General features: G+C 41.8%; 1 protein-coding gene across 1 annotated transcript in view; it reads right to left on the bottom strand.

The window, feature by feature from the left end:
• Positions 1 to 27,680, bottom strand: part of sdccag8 (SHH signaling and ciliogenesis regulator sdccag8) — a 416,860-nt gene that overhangs the window by 353,221 nt on the left and 35,959 nt on the right. The window contains exons 6-8 of the mRNA XM_078557369.1: positions 21,312 to 21,470; positions 19,487 to 19,551; positions 4,810 to 4,998 (exon numbers count right to left, since the gene is read on the bottom strand). Of these exons, the coding sequence (XP_078413495.1) occupies positions 4,810 to 4,998; positions 19,487 to 19,551; positions 21,312 to 21,470 (413 nt within the window). The remainder of the gene's footprint in view (positions 1 to 4,809; positions 4,999 to 19,486; positions 19,552 to 21,311; positions 21,471 to 27,680) is intronic.

Here is a 27,680-nt window from a genome sequence, read left to right as displayed (position 1 = left end):
TTCAAAGGGAATCACCTGGATTTTAACATACTGTATAAAAACTAAGCTTCTAGAAATTCTTCAATAAATTTCCATATGCAAAACTACTCAATAGGCTTATGGAACGGGTATTCCAGATAAAACTTGGAAGTGCAAAAGCAATCAGCTGAAACTGAGGAAGCAGCAGGCACTTGATAGAAGATTAATGTCAGGTTACGGAGAACAAAGTGCCCAGGGATTAGTTTTGGAATCACTTCTGTTTTTGATCTACATAAACAACCTGGATTCAGAAAGACACTTCTAGTTACAGAAATTTTGCATGGAAGGTTCATAGAATCACAGTATTTGCAAGTTGTTCCCAAGAGATCGGTCTATCCCATTCAGTAGCCAGACCCTTATCAGTAGCCTGGCTCTGCTATAATTTAAAAAGAAATTTCCAGTACATGTCCATGGTCAAACTGAGAGTTGCCAAGCTGTACAAAACTTTGGGTGACATGGGTGAGACATAGGACTTATCAGCATAGTTAAATTTCCTTCACTCTGACTAGTCTTGATAATTCTTGACAGTTCCTTGAAAGTGGGAGATCTAATGATTTAACCCAAATGTAAATGTAGACAATCGGGCTACAAATCTTCAAGTTTAACATCAGTGAACCAGCTTTGTTCCCAGGTATTAAAATACCTGCTTCTCTTAAATCAGTGCAGGCACTGGGGAACATACTGTTCTACTTTAGGCGCCCAGAATTAGCATCAAGCACTACTTGATCAGATGTAACATAGGCAAGATGCCTGACTGTAAAGTCATATCTATTCTAGTTTAACAATGTACATGAGTCATATCTTCAAATGACCAGCACTGCACTAGTGAGATTTCTTTTTCCCATTTTCCACATCAGCCAATTCTGTAGTCTCTTGGGACATGATTACCAGCTTAGCTCTGATTAATAATGCGTTCAGGGGCAATTTTATGCTCTAGAAGTAAGCAGTAGGTATTGAACAATGGACAAATGTTTCCCTTCCTCAGTCAAAGACTAAAGTCATAATGACAGAAAATATTTCTTCTTATTAGATTGTGCACTTGCGAAACCTAAAACCTCACATAATGACACTGGTCAAATGCTTCTATTCAACAAATGTAATTTAGCAAATACAGTAGTTAATGTTAACTCTGGTTATGGTTATGTAATTACTGTAGCAGATAAAACTAATCTTGATTAAACAAACTGCTTCTCTGTGGAATTGTGACTTAATTATTTGAATATTGCTGAAAAGTGAGACATGTTGCTGAAGTTTTTTTGTCTTGCACTCATCAAAATGTAAGAATGCCACATTTCAAACGATCACAACAATTTATACAACAGGAGAAAAGAGTGCTGATTGATTGGCAAGTCGAATTGGATTGGCCGAGGCATTGTCATGGAGAAAGCAACAGGGAACTATAGGTTCCCCAGCTCCTCAGTAATTTAAAACAGGCACAAGGCTTGAATGTATTTCTTTTGTTTGAGGGAACGGGTCCCTATGCATGAATGTATGTCACTTCTAGTAAACATTAATGAGCCACGTTACAAGCTCGACTGATTATCTTAAACTGGTTGTTAGTGTAGCTATTACCACACTTAGGATTGTTCTGCAGATGTGATTCGTGATTTGGCATTCTTACGTTTGTCCCGATGAATGTACAACAAAAAGCTTTGGTAACATGTCTCTCTTTACAGAGAGGCTTCAGTTAGTATTTCAGTCACTGAAATTGACTGAAGAACATTCATCACACTTTAGAAGAAATTTCGGCTATTAACTTGAAGACTGACTTGGAAGTATGGGAGCAAAGCATAGATTTACCACCTTTCTCAGAGATTTCTCAAAATGCTTCACACCAAGCGTATTGCTTTAAAGTGCAGTGACTGGGGATATGCAAGCACATTCTGTCAGGTGCAGTTTAAACAAACCATTTATCTAAAATTCACAACATCTTTCTTGGGGGCTGTGTGAATACTCAGGCTGTCCACAATTGTTAATAATGCTTAAAGTTAGGAAAAGCTGACAAATGTAAACACTTTCTCATCATCAGAATGGCTGCAAGGAACTCAATCGTCAAATTACATTCCTTTCTAAACCACTGGCACACAAACTTAAAGAAATTGAAAATGCAAAACATATGTATAATTAATGATTCAAAGTACTTTTAAAAAAAAATTACACAAGGCTGTTACACTTGTAGGAAAATGTTGTGACGATCACCCAAGAATCTCAGATTAGGCAAGACTTCCCAAGTTTACGATAATACTCAATATCTTTGAGAAACTTAATCATGGGGAATTTTGCATTTATTTATCCACCTTATAAGTAATAATAATGGTTAAATTTACTTTAGTTTCAGAAGTAAGAGAAACTTTCAGACCAATATTAGCCTTCGAAGTAGCTACCACATCCTGCTGTTATTGATTACTTGTTATCACTTTGTTGTAAATTTAGAAAACTCCAGTCTAATCCTTCAAGACAAATAACAGAATCTATCTAAGCCCTATCATTATTGTCCCACAGGAGAAAATGCATGCACTGTCTGCATTCCTCCTCATAGAATTGTTCTGGCACAGCAGATGCTAAATGCTGAGCAGTTCAAATCCCAGAGGGAAACTTGAAACAACTGCCATAACTATTTTACAATTTGTATTTATTTTGAGATGCGTGCCTTGAATTCAGTAGTAATAAGACCACTGAGACTTATAGGTTTCTTACAAAACTAAATTAAACCTTTATTAATAAAATAAAAATGATTTTAAGCACATACATAGGTTTACAAATTACTACGATGATAACTCCCAGCTCCTCTAGTTAATCTAACTCAATGTTACACCTCCACTAAGGCAACAGTATATTTTAAAAGACCCAGGAAAAGTAACACAATACCCTGAACAGTTGAATTCAAAGTGTGCTTTCTTCACTTCAGTTCGTGTAGACAGCAATTTGAGGCTTAGAGGCTTGTTAGGTCTTAGAATGCCTTCCTCTTACACATAACCCCATCTCCTTTATACAGGTTTCCCCTTTTTGAATGTAAATCCTTTTGTCCCAATATGTCTTTTCAACTCTACTTTTCTCATAATAAAAATCTTTCATAGTACCAATTTTATCAGTAAGTTTTGGGGAAAATAAACGCACTGTTTGGCTTCTTCTGGCCAAGTGTAACATTTCACCACCTCTTTTGAAATTCAAATTACTCTGGTTTGACTAAAAATGCAAATTTTCCCTTTACATCTCACATTCTAAAACTTCAGCCATGTTTACCTATTTAACATTTCAAACCTAGCTTCTTTTCTGAAACATTAAAGCCTCCAGACCAGCTGCCTTTAATTCAAGCATGCCAACAACCATTACTGTAAAGTCGGTGAGGTCAAATCTTTAAAGACAAGCCACGTAGAAATTATATTTTTAGCCCTTTCTCCACACTATGCAGTTAGTTAAATAAAACATGAACATTGTTTTGTACATCCTTAGAACCAAGCACTTGTCTCAGTTACCAGCCAATTGTTTTAAGAACAACAATGATCAAAGTTAGCAGTCCCCAACTCCAGGACTTAACTGCGTACAAATCTCAAGAAGTGAGATTTCAATACAAGGATACATACTCTCCTCCCAGCAGCAGTCTTCTTTAAGATTCTTCCTCTGGGACATTGAAGAAGTGGTAAATATTGTAATTGAAAAAACTGATTGTGGGAACCATGTAATGCCTACAACCATCAAAAATTTACTGGATAACTGTTGGTGGATTAAAATGTAAAATAACTGAAATTTTCTCTCTCCAAATTATCAGATACACAAAGAAGGTTGTGAAGTATAAACTTTTGTAAGCCTTCCCTGCAAAAACCCTTTAAGTGTAAATTCACTGAAATTAAAAGATGTGTGCAACAGTTCGCACTAATACACCTTTCATACAATGATGAATTTCAAAGGCAATTCATGGAAGCGATGGTAGTTACTGAAAACTGGTCAAAGATGTTAGGTGAGGTGACAAAAGACATGGTTAAAGAGCTAAGTTTAGAGGAACCTTTTGTGATCAGAGAAACAATTAAGGTCCAGGAGAACAGCAACAGAATTCCAGGGTGGAGAGGCCTGCTGACTGCAGCATGGATGCTGGAACACTGATGCAGAGAGGGAACACATAGAATGCTTTAGCCAGAAAAGTAGAGAATTCAAGCTAGGACTTGGATTGAGAGAATTGTCAAGGTAGAGTAGGACAATATTTTGGAGGGATTTGAAAATGATAATGTAGTTCATAGCCTGGGGAACAGAGAACCAGTTGAGGTCATGAGAACAGAGTAATGAGTATCCAGAGTTTGGTGCACATGACGATACAGGATGCAGAGCTCAGATTTTAGTTTATCCATGTATACAGAATTTCATCAAAGCAAAATCTGGAGATGTTATAATTATTCTAAAGATATAGGAATATTCAGCACAGGGGTAGGCTATTCAAACTCTTTGACCCATACACTACCAATTAGATCACAGCTAATCTCAAATGCATTTTCTCACCTTTGCACCTTTCCTTGATATCCTTAACAAAAGGTAACCATCCATCTCAACCTTGAGAACTCCAATTGTCCTAGCAGCCACATTCTTTCCAGGGAGAGAGCTCCAAATTTCAACTACTTTTGGGTGTTAAATCATGCTTTCTGATTTCGCTTCCGAATCTAATCTTTGGAGAGTATGTCCCCCCCCAAGCTTGATTCCATTTATTTGTTACTTACTAAGACATAAAGCAACAGGGAGGGGTCTTCAAATATTAATGGGAAAAAAATTGCCTGCATCTCAAACAATTAAAAAAATACTTACTTTCTTAATCTATCAACAGCTTTCAACTCTACATCAGTACGAGTCCGGGCCAGAACTGCCTCATGCTGGGCACATTTCAAACACAGGCCAGCAACACGTTCTGAACTGTCCATTGCAAGCAAAGACTGTTGAATCTTTAATCGTTCTTCCAGCTCTTGACATTCCTTTTGAGATTCTGACAGGTCTTTTCTAAAATATTGCAAATAATAAAAGGTTTTAACAATTGCATTCACAGTTGAATAGGAATAAATCAAGAGTGGAAAAGAAAACACAACTTAATTATCACCAAACAAAAACTGCATAACTATAAAGCTTAAATGATCAAGTGTGAGAAATGCTGCTGTGAAGAATTCTATTGAATAATCTACATGATGGACGACTAGCATTTTAAAAAATAATCTATTGACTCATTTCATTAATCATTAATTCTGTAGTCCATAATTGTCCATGGCGTTGAAAGCAATGGTATCTGACCCCATCCCAGTCCTTAGTCAATGCAGTTCTTAACTGGCTGTGAGGTGGGGCTTTCATTCAGCATCTCCCCATAGCAATGAAGTTGGGAGTTGGGATTTAATGGTCTAATGATCCAGTCTCTTCACACAGCTATGGTATGATATATTGGTACAGCACTGTGCCATTTATCGTTTTCAACAGCTGGGATTAACTCACATGCCTAGTTTTTGCAACTGATCTTCTCAGATTGCTTCCATTTGAAATCCCTTTCCCAGTTATTTCAGAAAGTCCTCAACGGAAAAACAGGTGAAGGAAGACTGTGAGTCTCATCGGCCACAAAGCCGAAAGAATGCTGCAGCGGCGAGGTGGTCCAGGTCACCGTGACTCAACATGTCACCGAAACCTGACTACCAACCCGTCAAGGTCAGATACAGTGTCCCCAAGGTTCTCACATTATACCAAGCCACACGCAGGCTTCTACCAGGATCCATTTGCTAAGTGCTTTGGCAATAGAGAATTAACAGCAGGGACAGGATTGTGAACCTGGGAGTCTCTCATAAAGAATCTGTGACAGATGCATGAAGGTCATTGGACATCTGTATTGGGACAGACGTGTCTTTGGGTAACTGTTTCTGTGACTGAAAGGTCCTTTACAGGATACCCTCTGCTCATCTCGAATGGGGAGGGAGCTAGAAAAGGTGCCCTAAAAATAGGCTGTCCCACTTTCTCCTGGCTGAGGAACCACACCCTGCAAGATCACCATCTTTGTGGTTAAAGAAAGAAAGCATTATATTTTGCAACTTGGAATGTTAGAGCACTAACTAATCTCAAGAGTGACCATCCAGAAAGAAGAACTGCAATCATATCATGAGAGCTATCACGATTCCAAATTGACATCGCTGCCCTCAGTGAGATCTGACTTTTGGGAGGGGCAACTAAAGGAACAAGCAGAAGGATACACCATCTACTGCAAAGGCTGACAGCGACACTCATGTCCACAGAGTTGTTTTACCATCCGGAATAGGATCTTGGATGTGCTGCCAGAATTCCCCAATTGTATAACTGAAAGACTCATGGCATTTCACCTAAAGCTCAGCCATAACAAATATGCCACCATCATCAGAGCTTATGCCTCGACCCTTGACTCAATGAAGATGTTAAGGAAAAGTTCTATTCTGACCTTGAAGTCCTCATTTCCATCCCAAAAGAAGAAAGGGTTATCCTTTGGGGAGCCAGGGTTGACCACGACTCCTATGTGTGGAGCGGAACCATTGGGAAAAAAGGGGTGGGAAAAGCCAATACAAGTGGCATCCTCCTGCTAACAAAGTGTGCTCAGCATGGTCTCATTGTAACAAACACCATCTTCTACCAAAAGGACAAAACCACACGGAGGCATCCTAGATCAAAGCATTGGTACCTCCTAGGTTATGCAATTGTTTGGCTTAAAGATCCAAGTGATGTCTGTATTGCCTGAGCCATGCAGGATACCAGTGCCTGCTGGGCTTGTTCGATTGGTGATGAACATCCGCCTAGTGCAAAGGCTTCGCAAGGCCCAAAGGCCCAACAGGAAGATCAATGCATCAGTCCTAAAGCAGTCCAGCCAAAGAAAGCAAATCCAAGTGCAGCTCACGACCAGTCTGGAAAACCTTCACACATCAATTCCAGAACAGTGGGATCAAATAAATTCAGCTGTACTAGACTCCTGTACCCAGACCATTGGGTTTGAGCATCGTCATCACCAGGATTGGTTTGATGAAAATGATGCTGAAAGACGTGACCACCTAGAACAAAACAAGCAGCCTTCACTGCCTGCCAGGACAACCCAAGGTCACAGGTCAAGATGACAGTATTCCAACGGCTCAAGGCTGACACCCAAACACAAATCCGGAAGATAAAGGGCATGTGCTGGGAAGAGAAAGCCTGAAAGATTCAATAATATGCTGACCATCATCATTTGCAAAACTTTTTTTGAAGCCCCCAGGCCCATTTATAGACCAAAGTCAAATGGACAATATCCCCTTTGCTAACAGGATGGCATTTCTCTTCTTAAGGACAACAAGGCCATCAGTCAATGGTGGAAAATAATTTTCAACAACTCCCCTTCTGTGAGCTATCTGAGCGATTCCCCCAGTATCCTGTGGTCGAATCCATGGGTGAACTGCAACAAGCAATCAAACAGATGAAAAACAACAAAGCTTGCAGCCCCGATGGTATTCCAGCTGAGGTCTACAAGGCTGACGGACTTTTGCTCACATCAAGACTCGATGCGTTCATCCTAAGGATTTGGGAGGAAAAATACCCTACCCAACCCCCCACCCCACTCCAGAAATGCAACAATCTTTAAGAAGGAAGATAATTAAGTTGTGGGAACTTTTGAGCTAGTTCCGTCTCGTCCGTAGCAAGGACAATCCTGACATGCATTCTCCTTAATCACCTACTTCCTGTGGTTGAGGAAATCATCTCAGGGATAGAGTGTGGCTTTAGACCTTCCAGAGGAACCTCTAACATGGTCTTTGTTGACAGACAAGTCAAAGAAAAACATCAAGAACAACACTGGGAACTTTCCATTGTATTTTGACCTGACCAAAGCATTTTACTCAGTAAATCGTGAGGCTCTGTGGATTGTACTCCAAAGATTTGGATGTCCAGGCACTTCTTCACAATCCTTCAATTGCTTCATGACAATATGACTGAAACTGTCTTGAGTGGGAGATCTAAAACAGATGCCTTCAACATCTGGACAGGAGTCAAGCAAGGCTGTGTGATCGCTCCCATACTATTTACAATATACCTGATGGTGGCTATTCGCCTCATCGAAAATCAACTGCCCTCTGGTATCAATAATAAATACCGCCTAGATGGAAAGCTCTTTAACCTCAGTTGCCTACGTGTCAAAACTAAACTGACCACCATAGATCTACATGATCTACAATTTGCAGATGACTGCGGCGTTGTTGCCTATCTGCACCAGATTTGCATGCCACTCTTGATCTTCCAATTCTGCATACAAGAAACTCAACCTGTCCTTGAATTTTACAAGAATAAAACTCATGTATGAACCCAAACCAGCCAAATATTCCATCTCCCATATATAAAGGAGGAGAGACTTTAGAATATATTGAGCACTTCCCATACCTTGGTAGCCACCTTTCTCAAAAGACCACCATTGATGAGGAGATCCAACATTGGATCAGCTGTCCCAGCTCAGCCTTCTACAAACTATGATAGCGAGTGTTTGACAACAAAGACCCCTGCAAGTCAACAAAAGTCTGAATGTACAAAACAGTTGTCATCATCACATTCCTGTACACCAGTGAGACCTGGACTGTGCATCAGCAACACATAAGAGCTGTAGAGAAATTCAATCAGCAATGTCTCCACCGTCTCATGTGGATTCAATGGGAGGACCATTGAACAAACGCTGGTATCCTTCCTGAAGCGAGCTACACAAGCATTCAGGCAAAACTCCAGCAAAATTGACTTTGACGAACTAGACATTTTGTCCAGATGGCTGAAAAGAGTCACCCACTTCAGGTCCTGTTTTTTCAACCCTTAAACGGCCAACTTTCTGGGGGAGGAAAAAGAAAACACTTCAAAGACACTCTGAAGCTCTCCTCGAAGCATGGCAGCATTGACATTAATAACTGGGAGGAGCTTGCTACCAATCTTTCAAAATGGAAACAACTTGTCCATCAAGCTGCATCATGCTTTTAATCACGTCTTAATGAGGCAGTGCGCAGCAAAGAAGGAAAGAAAAGGAAGCAAATCCTGCCTTCCGGTCCCACAACCTCGTGGGACATCCTGCCCCAAGTGCCCAGAGCTCTGTGGGTTAAGAATCAGCCTGTTCAGTCACAAAGTCACAAAGTCCCAGGGCAGAAACTTGTGATCGTAGGTAGTTGTCATCCTCAAATTGAGGGACAGTCAACAACGCCAATTTCAAATGCCATCTCCCTCTCTCTTCATTGTTGCTACTTTGTTCCTCTCAGATTGTGGATAACGCTGGCAGAGTCAAATTTGCCCACCTTTAGTTTCCCTCCATGGTGATGAACCTTCTCATTGAATCACTGCAGTTCTTACGGTGATAGGTCCCCACAAAGATGTTCTTGCAGTGACACAAGATTTATAGCAGTGACAAGGTGATTTCACCATTTTTTGGAGCAGATGAACTGCCAATCAGGAGATCATCCCCATCATGGTCACTAGTATACATGGCTTTTGTCCCTACTAAATAAATAAATGCTTTAAAAGATATAAAATTAAGCAAAACATAGGGTGAATTGGAATTCATAGAAAAAGGCAACTAAGGATAGATACAAAGAGTATTAGGAAAATTAGAGGAGTACAAAGGCAAATTAGAGAGCAGCAAGAATGGTCTAAAATGTTTAAAATAACAGCACATCAATAGTAGATGAAAGGTGGATCCATTAAAGGTAAAGATAATAAAAATCATCATGTTAAGGTAGATATATCTATTGGATCCTTCATTCAAATTTTCACCAAAGAGCTATAGGTATTCTCAATTTACATGGGTAGAATATATGACATGAAAATAAGTTAATAACAAATATGTAATGAAGAAAGTGAAAGGATTAAATGGCAGAAGGCTAGATGAGACAAATCTTTGAGAAATTAAAGGAGGAAATTATTAATGCTTTGATTTTTTTTAAATGTTCCATAAATAATGAAAGTCAGAGGATAGCAAAAGTAGCTTCAATATTCAACAAATAGTAAAATACCACATGGTAATTACAGGTTAGCCTAACATCTGCAGTGGGAAGAACATTCCATGGGCTTTTACCGGTGCTCTCAGTTGAGGTCTGGCTAGCTCAGGCAAAATGGAGACAAATCAGCATGGTTTCATAAGTAACTGAATGTGCCTTACAAACATACAGGGAATCTTTGAAGAGATAATTAAACTGATAGAAGAAAGTTGTTCAGTACATTTAGATTTCAAAAGGCATTTGATGAAGTTCTCATCCAAGATGAATAGGGAATGGTATGGAATAGAGGGCAGATTGTCTAAGTGGATTGAGAATCGCCTTAGGATGCTGATAAATGAAAAATGCTTTGCATGGTAATAAGTAACCAATGCTGTTCTACAGTGATTTGTTCTGGAAACCCTGCTGTTAATAATTTTTGAGTGGTTTGGAACAAGGTTTATGCGAGAATTGTTTTAAATTTGCTGATGACAAGAAATAATATAGGTAGGGAATAAGCATAAAAGAGATTGGTTATCCATTGTACACATGGCTTGTCAAACAAGGTTTTTTTAATGTGGATACATGAAAAGGAATGAAGAGCAGCAAACATTAGTGCAACATGAAAGGATCCAGAAAGGGGGGTTATGAATAAGGCCTTGTGTGACTAAACATATTTGCAATGAGAATAAAAACCAATAAAGGGGAATGATACAGGACTTCAAGTTCATTAAGTTGTATAAATAGACTTGAAGTAAGCTAGCTACTTAACTTGGACAATGATCATAGAACTAAAGAACACACGTGCAAAAATCATAAGCTTTGAACAAAATTAGAGTTTCAAAGAAAACCATTTCCCAAAGCTAGTGGTCATGTAGAAGATTCCCACAGGAGTTAGTTGATTTGAGGTCAATTAAGAACATAAGAAATAGGAACAGGGGTAGACCATTCGGCCCCTAGAGCCTGCTCCACCATTCAATAAGATCATGGTTGATCTTCTTGTGTTTCAATTTACACATTCCCACCTACCCCCAATAACCTTCGATTCCCTTGCCTGACAAGAATCCATCTACCTCCACCTTAACAATATTAAATGACCCCGCCTCCACCGCCTTCTGAGGCAGAGAGTTCCAAAGTCACACAACCCATGTCTCAGTATCTCCCACCTCTCCCAGTGGTGCAGCTGAGGCTTCAAAGCTGCTGGCCCTCTGATTGGGCCAGCAGCATCAGGAGCCCGCTTGCCAATTTGGGAAATTGTTGAGCCAATCCCAATGCTGACAAGTGTGGGCTCAGGATCCACATTTTGGTCTTGATGCTAGGGTGCTGAAGCCCATGGTAAAATTCAGAACCCAATGTCTCAGTTCTGCAGTGGAAGCTGAGACAGCTGCCATGCTCGTCAGCTTCCTGCCATTCAAGCTCAGACTGCTACTATCATGAACCAGTGTGCAAAGGAGCTTGCGGGGTATCACAGAGGTCCAACAATCTATCTTCCAACAGGTTACCAGGACTGGTGAGGCATCGCCCTGGGGTATTGGAAGTGATACCACGGAGCACGTATCTGCTGTCCTCTCTCAAACATTTGTCCTCATAATCCCCACCACTCCACCAGTGCCCTTGCTGTTGCCTGTAAGCCAACAAGACAGCAAGCACCCATGCCAAGATGGTATGGTTTGCAGTCCAGCCTTCTAGGCCATCCTCCCAAGGTCACCGGAAAGTCAGCAGCCTGCCACCAGCTATGCTGCAACCACTGGGATAGCACGGAGTAGGTAAGTAGGACAGCCAAAGGCACATGGAAGAGAGACACCAAAGGAATAATCCACAAAGGTAATTAGTTGACTTATGTAAGCAATGAGAAATGATTTGGTTTGAAAAGTTTATTTTGTAGTGGCTTTTTATTTTTGAATTGTGGCCAAGCAGACATCGTGATTGATGATCAGTGACATAAGGAAAGTAAAGAATGGGACTGTTGGTGAATGAGGAACTGGAGTTGCAGTTATTGGTATTGCATGTGGATGAGCTCTCCAAAATCAGTCCAGGTCAAATAGTACTGTTGTCCCTCCTCCTCCTCCTCAGCTGTTCACCATATAGGTGGTGGCAGGCTGTCCCCTCATGATGGCTAGGTTATGCAGCATGTAGTGGACCACCATGTATCTTCTCGCCCAAGTACTGCAGGTTCCAGAATGGGCAGGCAGCAAAAGCACTGTTTCAGCATAGCAGTGGTCACATTTTATGTGGCAGCATGACTTCATTGTATGCATGCTGTGCACATGTGCCTGGATTGAGCATCAATGTCATCAGCCAGGTCAGCAGCCGATAGCCCAGAGGCTATCCTTTGCGTTGCTTTGGTGGCCCAAATGCAGCTGGCATAGTGGACTACTGCGAAATGACAGCATCATGACTGCTACCAGAATACTGGGCATTGGCCTGCATGATAGCATGATATCCTCTGTATGGTCACACATTGGCTGAATGCTGAGGAAGGGAAGTCCCTTGCAGTTCCAGTAGAGAGTAGACATGTAGCGCCCGCAAAATGATGTTACTGCAATCAAGGGCACCATGCTCCCTGAGGAAGCCTGCAATCTTAGCGAAGTCATACGCTTACTACCCCGACTTGTCTCTGGCAAAAGAGAATTAAGTGTAATTATCTTTCAATGAACAGGGGATGAATTGCAAACTATGAGATACTGCAATTAGCTCCAGCTTCAGCCTGAAAAGAGCAGAAGCTTAAAAGTTAATCGGCACAATCACCTTCACAGCCACTTGTAATGTAGATAAAAGCAAAAAACTGCGGATGCTGGAAATCCAAAACAAAAATAAAAATCCCTGGAAAAACTCAGCAGGTCTGACAGCATCTGCGGAGAGGAACACAGTTAACGTTTCGAGTCCGTATAACTCTTCAACAGAACTAAGGAAAAACAGAAAAGAGGTGAAATATAAGCTGCTTTAAGGGGGGGTGGGACAGGTAGAGCAGGATAGAGGGCCAGTGATAGGTGGAGATAGCCAAAAGATGTCATAGACAAAAGGACAAAGAGGTGTTGAAGCTGGTGATATTATCTAAGGAATGTGCTAATAGGTGACATTAAGGGTAGAAAGCAGGACGAGCAAAGTACAGGTAGCCCTAGTGGGAGTGGGGTGGCGGGAAGGGATCGAAATAGGCTAAAAGGTAGAGATACAACAATGGATGGAAATACATTTAAAAATAATGGAAGTAGCTGGGAAAAGAAAAATCTATATAAATTATTGGAACAAAGGGGGATCGGAAAGGGGGTGGGGATGGAGGAGAGAGTTCATGATCTAAAAGTTGAACTGAATATTCAGTCCGGAAGGCTGTAAAGTGCATGGTCGGAAGATGAGGTGCTGTTCCTACAATTTGCGTTGAGCTTCACTGAAACAATGCAGCAGGCCAAGGATGGACATGTGGGCAAGAGAACAGGGTGGAGTGTTAAAATGGCAAGCGACAGGGATGTCTGGGTCATGATTGCGGACAGACTGAAGGTGTTCCACAAAGTGGTCACCCAGTCTGGGTTTGGTCTCTCCAATGTAGAGGAAACCGCACTGGGGGCAACAAATGCAGTAGACTAAATTGAGGGAAGTGCAAGTGAAATGCTGCTTCACTTGAAAGGAGTGTTTGGGCCCTTGGACGGTGAGGAAAGGGGAAGTAAAGCGGCAGGTGTTGCACCTTCTGCGGTTGCATGGGAAGGTGCCGTGGGAGGGGGTTGAGGTGTAGGGGGTAATGGAGGAGTGGACCAGGGTGTCCCAGAGGGAACGATCCCTGCGGAATGCCGCCAGGGGGGTGAAGGGAAGATGTGTTTGGTGGTGGCATCATGCTGGAGTTGGCGGAGGATGATCCTTTGAATGCGGAGGCTGGTGGGGTGATAAATGAGGACAAGGGGGACCCTATCATGGTTCTGGGAGGGAGAAGAAGGTGTGAGGGAGGCTGCGTGGGAGATGGGCCGGACATGGTTGAGGGCCCTGTCAACCACCGTGGGTGGAAAACATTGGTTAAGGAAGAAGGAAGACATGTCAGAGGAACTGTTTTTGAAAGTGGCATCATCAGAACAGATGCGACGGAGGCGAAGGAACTGAGAGATTGGGATGGAGTCCTTATAGGAAGCGGGGTGAGAGAAGCTGTTGTCGAGGTAGCTGTGGGAGTCAGTAGGCTTGTAATGAATATTGGTGGACAGTCTATCATCAGAAATTGAGACAGAGAGGTCAAGGAAGGGAAGGGAAGTGTCAGAGATGGACCATGTGAAAATGATGGAGGGGTGGAAATTGGAAGCAAAATTAATAAATTTTTCCAGGTCCAGACGAGAGCATGAAGCAGCACCGAAGCAATCATTGATGTACCGGAGAAAGAGTTGTGGGAGGGGGCCGGAGTAGGACTGGAACAAGGAATGTTCCACATACCCCATAAAGAGACGGGCATAACTGGGGCCCATGCGGGTACCTATAGCCACACCTTTTGTTTGGAGGAAGTGAGAGGAGTTTAAGGAGAAATTGTTCAGTGTGAGAACAAGTTCAACCAGACGGAGGAGAGTAGTGGTGGATGGGGATTGTTCGGGCCTCTGTTCGAGGAAGAAGTGGAGAGCCATCAGACCATCCCGGTGGGGGATGGAGGTGTAGAGGGATTGGACGTCCATGGTGAAGAGGAGGTGGTTGGGGCCAGGGAACTGGAAATTGTTGATGTGATGTCGGGTGTCAGAGGAATCATGGGTGTAGGTGGGAAGGGACTGGACAAGGGGAGAGAGAATGGAGTCAGGATAGCAAGAAATGAGTTCCGTGGGGCAGGAACAGGCTGACATGATCGGTCTGCCGGGACAGTCCTGTTTGTGGATTTTGGGTAGGAGGTAGAAGCGGCCGTCCGAGGTTGGGAGACTCTGAGGTTGGAAGCTGTGGAAGGAAGATCTCCAGAGGAGATGAGGTCAGTAGCAGTCCTGGAAACAATGGCTTGATGTTCAGTGGTGGGGTCATGGTCCAGGGGGAGGTAGAAGGAAGAGTCTGCGGGTTGACGCTCAGCCTCTGCGAGGTAGAGGTCAGTGCGCCAGACTTGTAATGTAGACTTTGCCATGCTCTGAGGTTGGAGTTGTGGCTGCAACAGGTGTCAGATTTCAATGAGCTCCTTTTTACTGAAGCACAGTTGCCTCACGCATGATTCTTCACGGAGGTTCCTGAACAACCTGGGCAGACACAGCCCCTGCTGATAATCCTTCTCCATCTCTGCCCTCTTCCAGCTGCTTGTTCTTTTCTCTGTGGCCTTTGTTGTTTCTACAAGTCATACTGTATTCTGGGGGCAACTAGTTTGAACAGAAACCTTGAAGTCAGCAAACACTTGTAGAATTGTAGTGGCAGCCAGAAGAAATTAACCACCAACTAACCTGTAAGTAGTTGATGATCCTTTTAAACACTGTTGATGGGGGTCCTTCCTGCTGTCAAATGTATGTTAGGCTGTGCAAGGTTAAGAGAGGGCATTGGCTGGAGTTGTTGCACACTGACTGACTTCATGATCTGCCTGCTCTGCAAACTTCTGGTAGATAGTCGTGCACATGTTTTAATGTCTATGCCAATATGTTGTTCAGAGTGATTCACCACACAAGAGTGTATGTGCCACAGATGCCATTTTAGACACTTGTATCACCCATAAAGCTAATGAGCCCAGTTTCTCACTCAGGGTCTGCTTGATGTGTCAGTGGCCTTTTTTCTCTTTTCAGTCTTTCTTATTTTGCTGTCTAAGTCCAGGAGTAACATATTACTTTTCTCTACAACCTGCCAAGTAGGGCTATTACATTTTATCACTGGACATATTTAGAATTCAGACAGCATTGAAGTTGCCAGAAGTGAGGAGCAAGGCTAAGGTTTCTTTAGCATTCCAAGATTCTTCCAGCATTTTCAGCCATCACTACCAATTTTAGCGCAGTATAGATTTGATTAGCAAATTAAGTGGCTGAAATGTTTATAACAGATGATCTTTGTTGTACTTAAGGACAGGGGTGATGTTTATCTTTATTGACAAAATTGCTTATTTGATCTTCTCAACGCTGAAGATGGTGAATTAAATATCCTGAGGGGCCCTCCCTTTGGCAAAAGAGCCATAGAAACATGAAAAATGGCATAAATGATGCCTCCATTGTTTTTGCTAAAAACGAAAGACATGCTGTTGAAGCTTTTCATCTTGCATTCATCAGGACAGATGCAAGGATGACAAATTTCAAAGGGAAGAACAATTTATGAGAAAAGGGGAGCTGGTTGGTTGGCAAGTCAGCTTCCGATTGGTCGCGATGTTGCTGTAGCGAATGCACCAGGGAGCTACTGACCCCCATGCTTGGTTTATTCAAAAAGGTACAATGTCTGGACATATTCCTTTTGCCTGCAGAGGACAGGTCCCTGCATAAGAACATATGTAGCTTCTCGAAAGCATAAGTGAGCTACATTGAGAGCCCAACTGATAATTTTAAATTGGTTGCTAGTGTAATTCTTAGCATACTTAGGATTATACAGCAAATGTTGCCAAATCACGGAATCACACATAATGTTAGACATTATCTTGAGTTTTGCAAGCTGGTTTGGTTAGTACAGTCAGTGCTCTGCCTATTGCGAACAGTAGAAGGGATGTGCTGTTTGATATGATCCATCAGCTGTTGAAATGTATGGCCTACGTATCTGGCATCGCACAGGCACTAAAACTCATACACCACATTACTCATTTGTGTGGTAAGCAGAACGTCTTTTTGACTTGACGGCAACAGTCTCTTAGTGGAAAATACCACTCTGTTGCTCCTGCATAGTAGCAGCATAAAATAGCTAGCTTCACCTGTTGCTCAAATTTTTGAGATACTTTACCCTTCCGGGATAATTTGAGGTAGATTGGGCACTTTTCAGGTTCAAAAGTGGCAGCCTTTGGCCCATTCATGAGTATGCGTGATACACAGTGAGCAATGATCTGATCAGGGTAGCTGTTATCCCACAGGATAGCTTTGATGTGCCCTATTTCGGTGTCAAGCTTGCACAGTGATCAAATGGCTCAGGTCTTATTTATGAGATTACTGATAAGGCCAATCTTGTAGCGTGTGGAGCTGTAGGAATTTCAACGCATATATTAACCAGCAAAGGTAGACTTGTGATAAGACAGGAGAAGAGAACACATTAGCAGATTTCTCAACTAGCATGTTGAGGAAAGGGAGTTTGTTAGACTGCTCCATTTTAAAGGTGAATTTGAACGTGCAATAGAGCGCATTAAGGTACGTAAGGAAATTCTTACATGAAGCTGCAGACTCAAATATATTCAACCATGTCATCTATGTATTGGATATATGCAAGGGTTAGGAGGTAAGGGGTCATTAAAACTGAATACTTTTATGCACTAATATATCCAGACACCACGCCTTTTTTGAATGAACAAAAACACGGTGCATCCCTGGTGCATTCACCAAGGCAACGTCTCCGACCAATCAGAGTTGACTTGCCACCCAATCAGCACTCCTTTTCTCACAAAGTATAAATTGCTGTTTCCTTTGAAATTTGCATTCTTGCATCTGTACTGATGAGTGCAAGGCAAAAGGCTCCAAAGCTTTTTCTTCAGCTATACTCAAGTTCTGTATGACCAAGCGACTATCCATTGTTTTTCCTGGGTTTCCATGACTCTTCTGCCAAAATTATGGTTAGCAATTAGGGGACAGCTTTGCAGAAAAACTTCTAGAAATACTGAGTAATGGCTCTGAGCATTAAGATAATCAACTCATGTGTGGACTACTCAAGTAGCACAAATCAAACCATTTACTCTAATACCAAATTGGCAACAGGTTAGTGGACTGCTGCGATACTTTTATTCATGAAAGAGAAGTGGGTTTAGGGGTAAGGGAAATCAATTTAATAAATAACTCCGCAAATATATCCCAGTAGAGCTAACTGTCAAACCAATAAACTGACTGTCAAATGCTCACTAAGCATCTATAGGGAACATCAATGGCACAGTAAGCTCTTAATGCCTCTTGTGAAAGTGAACAATGACATTCTGCAGGAGTGCAGATACAGAACAATGAGTAGGTTTCATATCACAATGGTTCATAATAAAACAGTAACATTGCAGGATATCAAAAATGTTACTGAAACACTAAAAATCAAGTGAAACCCTTATTTTTGTTCATTCTGCTCTCTTCCTAACCCACAATTAAGCTCAGAAATTCGTTTCAAAACATGGGCCAGGATTTTACTTATGGCGGGTGGGATCGGGCACGGAGCCAACTGCTGCCTGCGATTGACTGCGCGCCGCCATTTTATGTGGGTAGGCCAATTAAGGCCCACCCAGCGTAACGCGCAGCCAGTAGCGCTCAGCGCTACCTGTGCAGGCGGGGGTAGGAGGGAGAGTCGGGGCCTGCGAAAGAGCGCAACAATCTCCCTGAGGCACGAAGCTGCCTTGGGGAGATTGAATAGAGAATGAAACATTTCAATAAATGGTGTAAAAATTGATTTAAACATGTCCCCTATGAGTTGGGACATGTTTGTGAAGGTGGGAAAATTAATTAATTGATTTTGTAAAAGCTTCAGGAAACCTCATCCCACCCGTGGATGAGGTTTCCTGAAAATCTCGAAGGCTGCTTGGGCTTTTCGGCTGCCTGCCAACCTTAAGGTTGAACGGGCAGCGTTCTTAACTAATTTAATTACTTTCTTAATGGCCTTAATAAGCTGTTGATACTTCAGCGGGCACGCAGCCGCCTCCGGAGCGTGTCTGTTGAATGAAATATCAAGATGACGCGCGGTGGCGTCAGGACACATGCCTGACGTCATCGCCCATGATTTTACATGTCGGTGAGTCGGGCCCGCCCCCGCACGCCAACCGACAGATTCAGCCCATGGTTACTAATTCCAGACATCAATCATGGTAGACGAAGTTCAATGTGGGAAAGTGCAGGGTCATTCATTGGACTCAAGAAACGGGGCTCAGATTATTTTCTAAATGGTGAGAAGCTAGGAAATGTGGAGAAGCGAAATGTACAGGAATCACTAAAAACTAGTGGACGCACAAAAAAAAGCTTAATAAAATTTTAGCTGTTATCTCAAAGGGGCTGAAATACAAAGGGGTGGAAAATATGCTGTAGCTGTGTAGAGCTTTAGTTAGACAACATCTGGAGTATTACATTCAGTTCCAGGCAAAATGTCATGAAGAATATATTGACCTTGTAGCAGGTGCAGCACAGATTCACCAGAATTATATTTGAGCTAAAGGAGTTAAATTATGTGCACAGGTTGCATAGATTCAAATATAGAAGATTAAGGAGTGATTTAACTGGGTTTTTAAAGATGACTAAAGGATTTTATTGGGAAGATAGAGATAAACTATTTCCTCTGGTAAAGCAGTGCAGAACAAGAGAACATGACCTTAAAAGGGCTTTAATCATCAAATCAATAAGCATTTTTAGCAATAAGTATTTTTCACCTGAGAAGTTTTAATACAAATCTGTGATGGCCAGATAACACAGAACTGAAGTACTGAGTATATTATTGCAATTAATTATTACCCTGGATATTATTACCTTAGTAAAGAAACCCGAGACTCCAGCGTTTCAGTCTTCCCTTGGTAAAGAATATTCAGATTTTCCTGAAAATGAAAATGAGCAATTTATGGAAACAGATTTTCTCTCACACTATTACTCTTTGGGACAAAATAATCCTTCAACTACAGCACAGAATTTAGAGGAAGGGACCCCAGCACACAAGATCTTATTTTATGCCAATTTTCTCCTTTCTCTAGACATCAATTGCTGTTGAAGTACAGCTCTACAGGCACTGATCATCCTCTCATTCTTTGCCCAAGTGCCATAGTCTATTCAGTGAACGTTAGCAGATATACAAACCCAGAGGTTCCTATAGTTTAGCTCAATCCAATCCTCACCAGCCATTCATTAACACACTTTCAAACAGAAGCCATAGTAGGATATCTAGAAATCAGGAGCAACAGCCTCAGCTGATTTCTTTTTTCCCCTCACTAGCATAGGGGTGTTGAGGCTAATGATAGTGCCCTTGCTGCTACTCCAGTTGAGATAACTGACTTAGCACAAAACAGGAATCAAACTGGAGACTTCCTGTCAAAAGGTTCAGTTCCACGCTGCCTTCACCTACTGAGCACCATAAAACTGATCATCACCACTACCCCGTGAGAAATTTTAAAACCTTAAAATGGAGTTGAAGCCCAAGGTCAGGCATGACTGTATTGAATGGCGGAGCAGGCTCAGCAGGCCATGTAGTCTACTCCTGCTCCCATTTCTTGTGTTCTTGTGTAAATAACAATTACTTGACATTCATGCATCAGAATTAATATTGGACTAGACACTGGGCTAATTATAATCTGAAATGGCACAATATAAACAAGACTTCAAATAAGTACACAAAACAGCAAATGCCAGTTCTAATGATGGATCCCCACCCAGCCAAAACTCTAGCTTTCCTTTTTAGAAACTGACTGGCCCGCTATTCATGTCCAGTAGTTCCTGTTTTTCATATCAGATTTCCAATGTTTTTTTTCTATCCCTATGTAAAATCTCACTTGGTTCAAGAATAACAAAATGTATCAATCAATTATATCTGAATATTACATATGTTAATTTTATTTGCTATATTGTTTAAACCTGGAAATGTATAATATGAAATAAAAACAGAAAATGATGGAAATACATAGCAAATTTGTAAACATAAGAAACCATGAAACCAGAAGCAGAATTAGCCCATACAGCCCCTCAACCCTGCTTCACCATTCATTGTGGTCATGACTGACCTTTGACCTCAAAACCACTTTCCTGTCCAAAAATCTATCAATTTCAGCCTTGAATATACTGAACAACCAACCCACAAACCTCCGGGGTAAAGAATTCCAAGGTTTCACAATCCTCTGAGTGAAGGAAGTTCTCTTCATCTCAGTCCTAAATGGCTGATCCCTTATCCTGAAACTATGGCCCCTAATTCTAGACTGTCCAGCCAAAGTAACAGCCTCTCTGCATCTACCCTGTCAATCCCTCTCAGAGTTTTATAGGATTCAATGAGATCACCTCTTAATAAACTCCAGAAATATTTCTACTCAATATTTCTTCAGAGAACAAACCTCTCATCCCAGGACTCAATCCATTGAACTTCTGTTGCAAACAGAAAATATGAATTAATGTTTTGGCTACTTGATCTTATGTTAGAAAGAATCTCCATTTCTCCGATTCCAATGCATGGTTCACAGCCGAAAAATCAGTAACTTATTTTTTCTCCTTTCAGATGCTGACTGATCAAATGCATATTTCCATGATTTTCTGTCATTATTTTAGACTGACAATATTTGAAGTTTATTCTTTACACACATGCACACACTGTACTCACCACTTCTAGCTGTAACTTCTTTATTTCTTCTGTAACAGTTTTGCTCTCTGGTTGTGTCAGAGTAAAACATGAATGATTCAGGTATTTTGCTGGTGAGGCTGACTCCAATGCTTCCACTGTTTTGATGGTCTTTGGGTCCACTACGCAAGTTGATTTTGGCTGGAAAAGTTTGGGAAAGGGTATTCAAGATGGGAATTATAAAACTTCAATTGAAAATATATATTAATATATATTCAATATTTTTAAAAATGCTTTAGGAAGGAAACCAAGACCTTCGAGAGGGTATGGAGAGATTTACCAGGATGGTACCAGGGATGAGAGACCTTAATTATGTTGAGTCTTCAGTTCTTTCTGAAGTCTAATTTTTCCCTTTAAATTAGCAATTAAGTAAATATTAACATCCAAGTTATGTTAAGTTCTATTCCAACTTTAAAACAGGGGTATACAAGCTTTCTAAGAGCAGCAGCAGCTACTTAATTAGGTAGCTAGTTTAAACTGGTTTTTAAGAAGATTGAATTAGTTGTTTTTCAGGGAACTCAGTGCTACCTTGTCTGCACTGCGGGTGCTGCGCTGGGTGCATAGAGTGTAAAATGGGAATTTGGTGAGAGAGGGAGTTCAGTGCAGAGGGGCAGGACATGCTCCTTTCTTTTCCTACCTTTTTCAGCCTCCAGTAGCTGGCTCTTACTGTGGTGCAAGGGAAGAAGCTGATTGGTGAGTAACTGGTAAGCGATTTTACTTATTCTAATTGTAATAAATAGTTTTTATAGTTACAGTAAGCGGTTAAGGTGTACTCTATTCCGAAGGTTTAAAAATAATACAAATTGGTGGTAGGGGTAAACAAATAGATGAAAGAAAAACAAATCAGTGAATAATATAATTAAGTAGCTAATTAATATATTTTAAGGGTGGCAAGATAGGTGATGTGTCATGGTTGCAGCATGTAGAGCTCCTGGATGTCAGTGTGGTCCAGGGCAAATACGTCTGCAGTAATTGTTTACAGCTTGAGGAGCTTTGGCTCAGAGTCATTGAGCGGGTGGCTGAGCTGCAGATACTGCAACACATCAGGGAGGGGTAAGTTACCTGGATGCTTTGTACCAGGAGGCAGTCACACCACTTAGGATAGGGTCTTCTGATTTGGTCAGTGGTCAGGAAAGGATGGTGTTCCTGCGAGTGGGGCGGGTAAGTGGACCCAGAGGGCAGGAGTGCAGCAGCCTCAGCCTTTGCCACTGTCCAGTAGGTTTGAAGTTCTCTCAGCTTGCTTGGATGAGAGTGGGGGCTGCAGGGCAGATGAGCAAAATGACCATGGCACCATTCCACAGGAAGCCATTCAAGTGGGGGGAGCAAAAGGGAACACAGTGGTAGCAGGGGATGGCATGGCGAGGGAGATTGATACTCTGCAGCAAAGAGCGAGAGTCCAGATAGCTGTGATGCTTGCCTGGTGCCAGGGTTTGGGACGTCTGCTCAGGGCTGGAGGGGAACTTGTGGTGGGAGGGGAGGATCCAGTTGCCATGGTGCATGTAATTACCAACCACATAGGTAGAACTAGGAAAGAGGATCTGCACAGAGAGTATGAGGAGCTAGGCACTAAATTGAAAAGCAGAACCTCAAAGGTAATAATCTCTGGATAAATAAGATTAGAGAAATGAATGCATGGCTAAAAGATTGGTGCGGGAGAAGTGGATTCCAGTTCGTGGGGCACTGGCACCAGTATTGGGGAAAATGATATCTGTACCATTGGGATGGTCTACTCCTGAACTTTGCTGGAACTGGTGTTCTAGTGAGCTGTGTAACAAGGGAATTATGAGGGTTTTAAACAAATTAGTGGGGGCCTAGATGAACAGTTCATAGGATGTTTTCGGGATAGTTTCTTAGAACAACATATTCTGAAGAAAACCAGAGAGCAGGCTATACTAGACTTGGTATAGTACAACGAGATAGGATTAATTGATAACCTCATAGTGTAGGCACCCCAGTATAGCAGCAATCATAATATGATTGAATTTTACATTCAGTTTGCGGGGGAGAAGAGTGGGTCCAAGACGAGTATTTTAAACTTACCCAAGGGCAATTATGTGGGAATTAAAGCAGAGCTAACTAAAGTGAACTGGGAAATGAGGTTAAGGGAGAAGTCAATAGAGATGCGGAAGCAGACATTTAAAAGGAATATTTCAGAAAACACAAAGTAGATACATTGCAATGAGAAAGAAAATTCCATGGGGAGGACCCACCATCTGTGGTTAACTAAAACAATTAAAGATAGCATCAAACTTAAAGAAAAAGCATACAATTGCACAAAGATGGGTGGCAGGTCAGAAGATTGGGCAGAATATAAAGAGAGTAAAGAATGAAAAAGGAGGGAAAAATTAGAGTATGAGAGAAAGCTAGCTAGAAATATAAAGATGGATAGTAAGAGTTTCTATAGATATTTTAAAAAGAAAACAGTTAACAAAGAGGGCACTGGTCCTATGGAAGTGAGTCTGGGGAATTAATAATGGAAAATAAGGATTTACATGGGATACAGGGCAATTTGATAAGGTGGATTCAAAATTGGGTTACTTGTAGGAGACAGAGGGTGATGACAGAAGGTGCTTTAGTGACAGGGATCTGTGCTGGGTCCCCTATTATTTGCCATTTATACAAAAGACATAGGTGACTATATGGGAGGTAGGATTAGTAAATTTGCGGATGACACAAAGATTGGCCGGGTGGTTAACAGTGAGGTTGAGTGTCAGGCTACAGGAAGATATAGACAGATGGTCAAATGGGCAGATAAGTGGCAGATGGAATTTAACCCTGAAAAATGTGAAGTGATACACTTTGGAAGGAGTCATTTGACAAAGAAGTATTCAATGAATGGCATGACACTAGGAAGTCTGAGAAACAAAGGGACCTTGGCATGTGTGTCCATAGATCTCTGAAGGCAGAGGGGCATGTTAGTGGGGTGGTGAAAAAGGCATATGGGACATTTGCCTTTATCAGTCGAGGCATAGATTACAAAATTAGGGAGGTCATGTTGGAGTTGTATAGAACCTTGGTGAGACCACATCTGGAGTACTGTGTGCAGTTCTGGTCACCACATTATAGGAAGGATGTGATTGCACTGGAGGGGGTGCAGAGGAGATTCACCAGGATGTTGCCTGGGATGAAACAGTCAAGTTATGAAGAGAGGTTTGAAAAACTTGGGTTGTTTTCATAGGAGCAGAGAAGACTGAGGGGCGACCTGATCGAGGTTTACAAGATTATGAGGGGCATGGACAAGGTGGATAGGGAGCAGCTGTTCCCCTTGTTTGAAGGGTCAATCACGAGGGGACATAAGTTCAAGGTGAGGGGCAGGAGGTTTAGGGGGGATGAGAGGAAAAACATTTTTACCCAGAGGGTGGTGGCGGTCTGGAATGCACTGCCTGGGAGGGTGGTGGAGGCGGGTTGCCTCACATCCCTTAAGAAGTACCTGGATGAGCACTTGGCACATCATAACATTCAAGGCTATGGGCCAAGTGCTGGTAAATGGGATTAGGTAGGTAGGTCAGGTGTTTTTCACGTGTCGGTGCAGACTCGATGGCCGAAGGACCTCTTCTGCACTGTGTGATTCTGTGATTTGGCAGATGAATTGAGCAGGTATTTTGCACCAGACTTCATTATAGAGGGTACAAGTAACATCGCAGGAATAGCTATAAATTAGGAATTGGAAGGGTGGGAAGAACTCAGGAAAATTACAATCACCAGGAAAGTGATACTGAGTAAATTGTTGGAGCTGCAGGCTGACAAATCCCCAGGCCCTGATGGACTTCATCTTAAAAGAAGTGGCTAGGGCGATAGTTGATGCATTGGTTTTAATTTTCCAAAATTCCCTAGATTCGGGGAAGGTGCCATTAAATTGGAAAATAGCAAATGTAACTCCTTTATTGAAAAAGGGAGGGACACAGAAAGCAGGAAACTGCAGGCCAGTTCACTGAACATCTGCCAGAGGGAAAATGTTGGAAGCTATTATTAAAGATGTTAAGGCAAGGCACTTCGAAAAATTCAAGGCAATAAGGCAAAGTCAACATGGTTTTGTGAAAGGGAAATCATGTTTAACCGACGTATTGGAGCTCTTTGAAGGATTTACGTGTCCTGTGGATAAAGGGGAACTGATGGATGTACTGTACTTAGATTTCCCGAAGGCATTTGATAAGGCGTCACATCAAATTATCGCAGAAAATAAAAGCTCATGGTGCAGGGAGTAACATATTGGCTTGGATAGAAGATTGGCTTGCTAACAGGAAACAGAGGGTAGCCATAAATGGGTCTTTTTTCTGGTTGGTGGAATGTAATGAGCAGTGTGCCACAGGGAGCAGTACTGGGCCCTCAACTTCTGACAATTTATATAAATGACTTGGATGAAGGGACAGAAGGTATGGTTGCCAAATTTGATGAGACAAAGATGGGTATGGAAGAAAATTTTGAAGATGACATTAAGAGGCTATAAGGGGACATAGATAGGTTGAGCAAGTGGGCAAAGATCTGGCAAATGGAATATAATGTGGGAAAATGTGAAGTTGTTCATTTTGGCAGGAAGAATAAAAAAGCATATTACCTAAATGGTGAGAGATTGCAGAGCTTGGAGGTTTGGAGGGATCTAGGTGTCCTAATACATGAATCACAAAAGGCTTGTATGCAGGTACAGCAAGTAATTAGGAAGGCTAATAGAATGTTATTGTTTATTACAAGGGAAATTGAATACAAAAGTAGGGAGGTTATGCATTAGTTGCATAGGAGACTAGAGAGACCACATCTGGAGTACTGCATACAGTATTGGTCTCCATATTTAAGGAAGGAGGATGTAAACACATTAGAAACAGTTCAGAGAAGGCTTACTAAATTAGTACCATGAATGGGCAGGTTGTCTTATGAGGAAAGATTGGACAGGCTAGGCTTGTATCTGCTGGAGTTTAGAAGAATAAGAGGCGACTTCATTGAAACATATAAGATCCTGAGGGGTCTTGACAGGGTGGATGTGGAGAAGATGTTTCCTCTTGTGGGAGAATCCAGAACTGAGGGTCGTTGTTTAAAAATAGGGGTCACCCATTTAAGACAGAGATGAGGAGATATTTTTCTCTCCGAGGGTATTGAGTCTTTGGAACTCTCTTCCTCAAAAGACAGTGGAAGCCGAACCTTTGAATGTTTTCAAGACAGAGGTCGATAGATTCTTGATAAATAAGGGGGCGAAAGGTTATTGGGGGTAGGCGAGAGATTACATTCAGATCAGTCATGATCTTACTGAATGGAGGAGCAGGTTCGAAGGGCTGAGTGGCCTACTCCTGCTTCTAACTCATATGTTCGTATGATCTCCTTCAAGGAGAGAAGATTATGAGGTGATTTCATAGGGGTGTTCTAAATTATGAAGGAATATGCTGGAATAAATAAGGAAAAGCTGTTTCTACTGGGAGGATTGGTAACCAGACGGCACAGATTTAAGATTGTTGGCAAATGAACCAGAGAGATGAGAATTTTTTAAAAATGCTGCATGTTTTTATGATCTGGAATGCACTGCCTAAAAAAGGTGGCAGAATCAGGTTCATTAGTAACTTTCAAATTGGGAATTAGATATTGTCACGACTCACTGGGGATAGTCCGCTGTAGCATCAAGCCCCACTGCTCCATGAGTCGAGACAAATGTGAAAAGTTGGATTAGACCACCAAATTGCCCCAATTCTACATAACTGTTTAACTTAGGTTAACAGAATACGAGTGCCAGGTTTGTAAAATTAACAAGTAAATAACTGTTTATTAAACAAATTGACTTTAACCAGTGGCAAAAGAAAGAAATATGAACTGCTAACTTTTAACTCTATAAAACTTAAACTCTGCCCCTTCTTAAACCCCTACACACAAACAAAAACACACACACAAACAAAAACACATACACAACAAAAACATCCCCCCACCCGCCAATTGATTTTAAGGGTGAGATAAAACAGTTCAATAAGCACCAATCCGGAGTTCAGGATTAGATGGGTTGGCTTTGATTGCTTCTTCCAAATTCCTTGCAGGTTGTTATGGCTGACATGAGGTGGTCTCCCACCACTTGCAGTCTGCGGTTCTCTGGTTGAAACTTGTTTTAAATGTCTCTACTGGTGATTTTTCCCCCTTTTCCTCCTGACAGGGGTCTCTCAAAGGAAGCAGGATACAGCGATGTGAGGAATAGTCAGCTAGCTACAATGGCTGGATTACTGGAGTCTTACAAAACACAGGAGAGAGGGGTTTCAGGTCTTTCCTCTGTTCATGCTAGGAGCTGATTTACTGCACTATCCTCACACAGAACCTGGCAACTTGGTCAGGAGCCAATCAAAACGGCGTCACTGGGCAATTCACTTTTAAACCAGGTCTCCT

This window comes from Cetorhinus maximus, chromosome 14 (genome assembly GCF_964194155.1).
Source record: "Cetorhinus maximus chromosome 14, sCetMax3.hap1.1, whole genome shotgun sequence".
Classification (NCBI taxonomy): Eukaryota; Metazoa; Chordata; class Chondrichthyes; order Lamniformes; family Cetorhinidae; genus Cetorhinus; species Cetorhinus maximus.
This window is presented reverse-complemented; position numbering and strand designations above follow the sequence as displayed.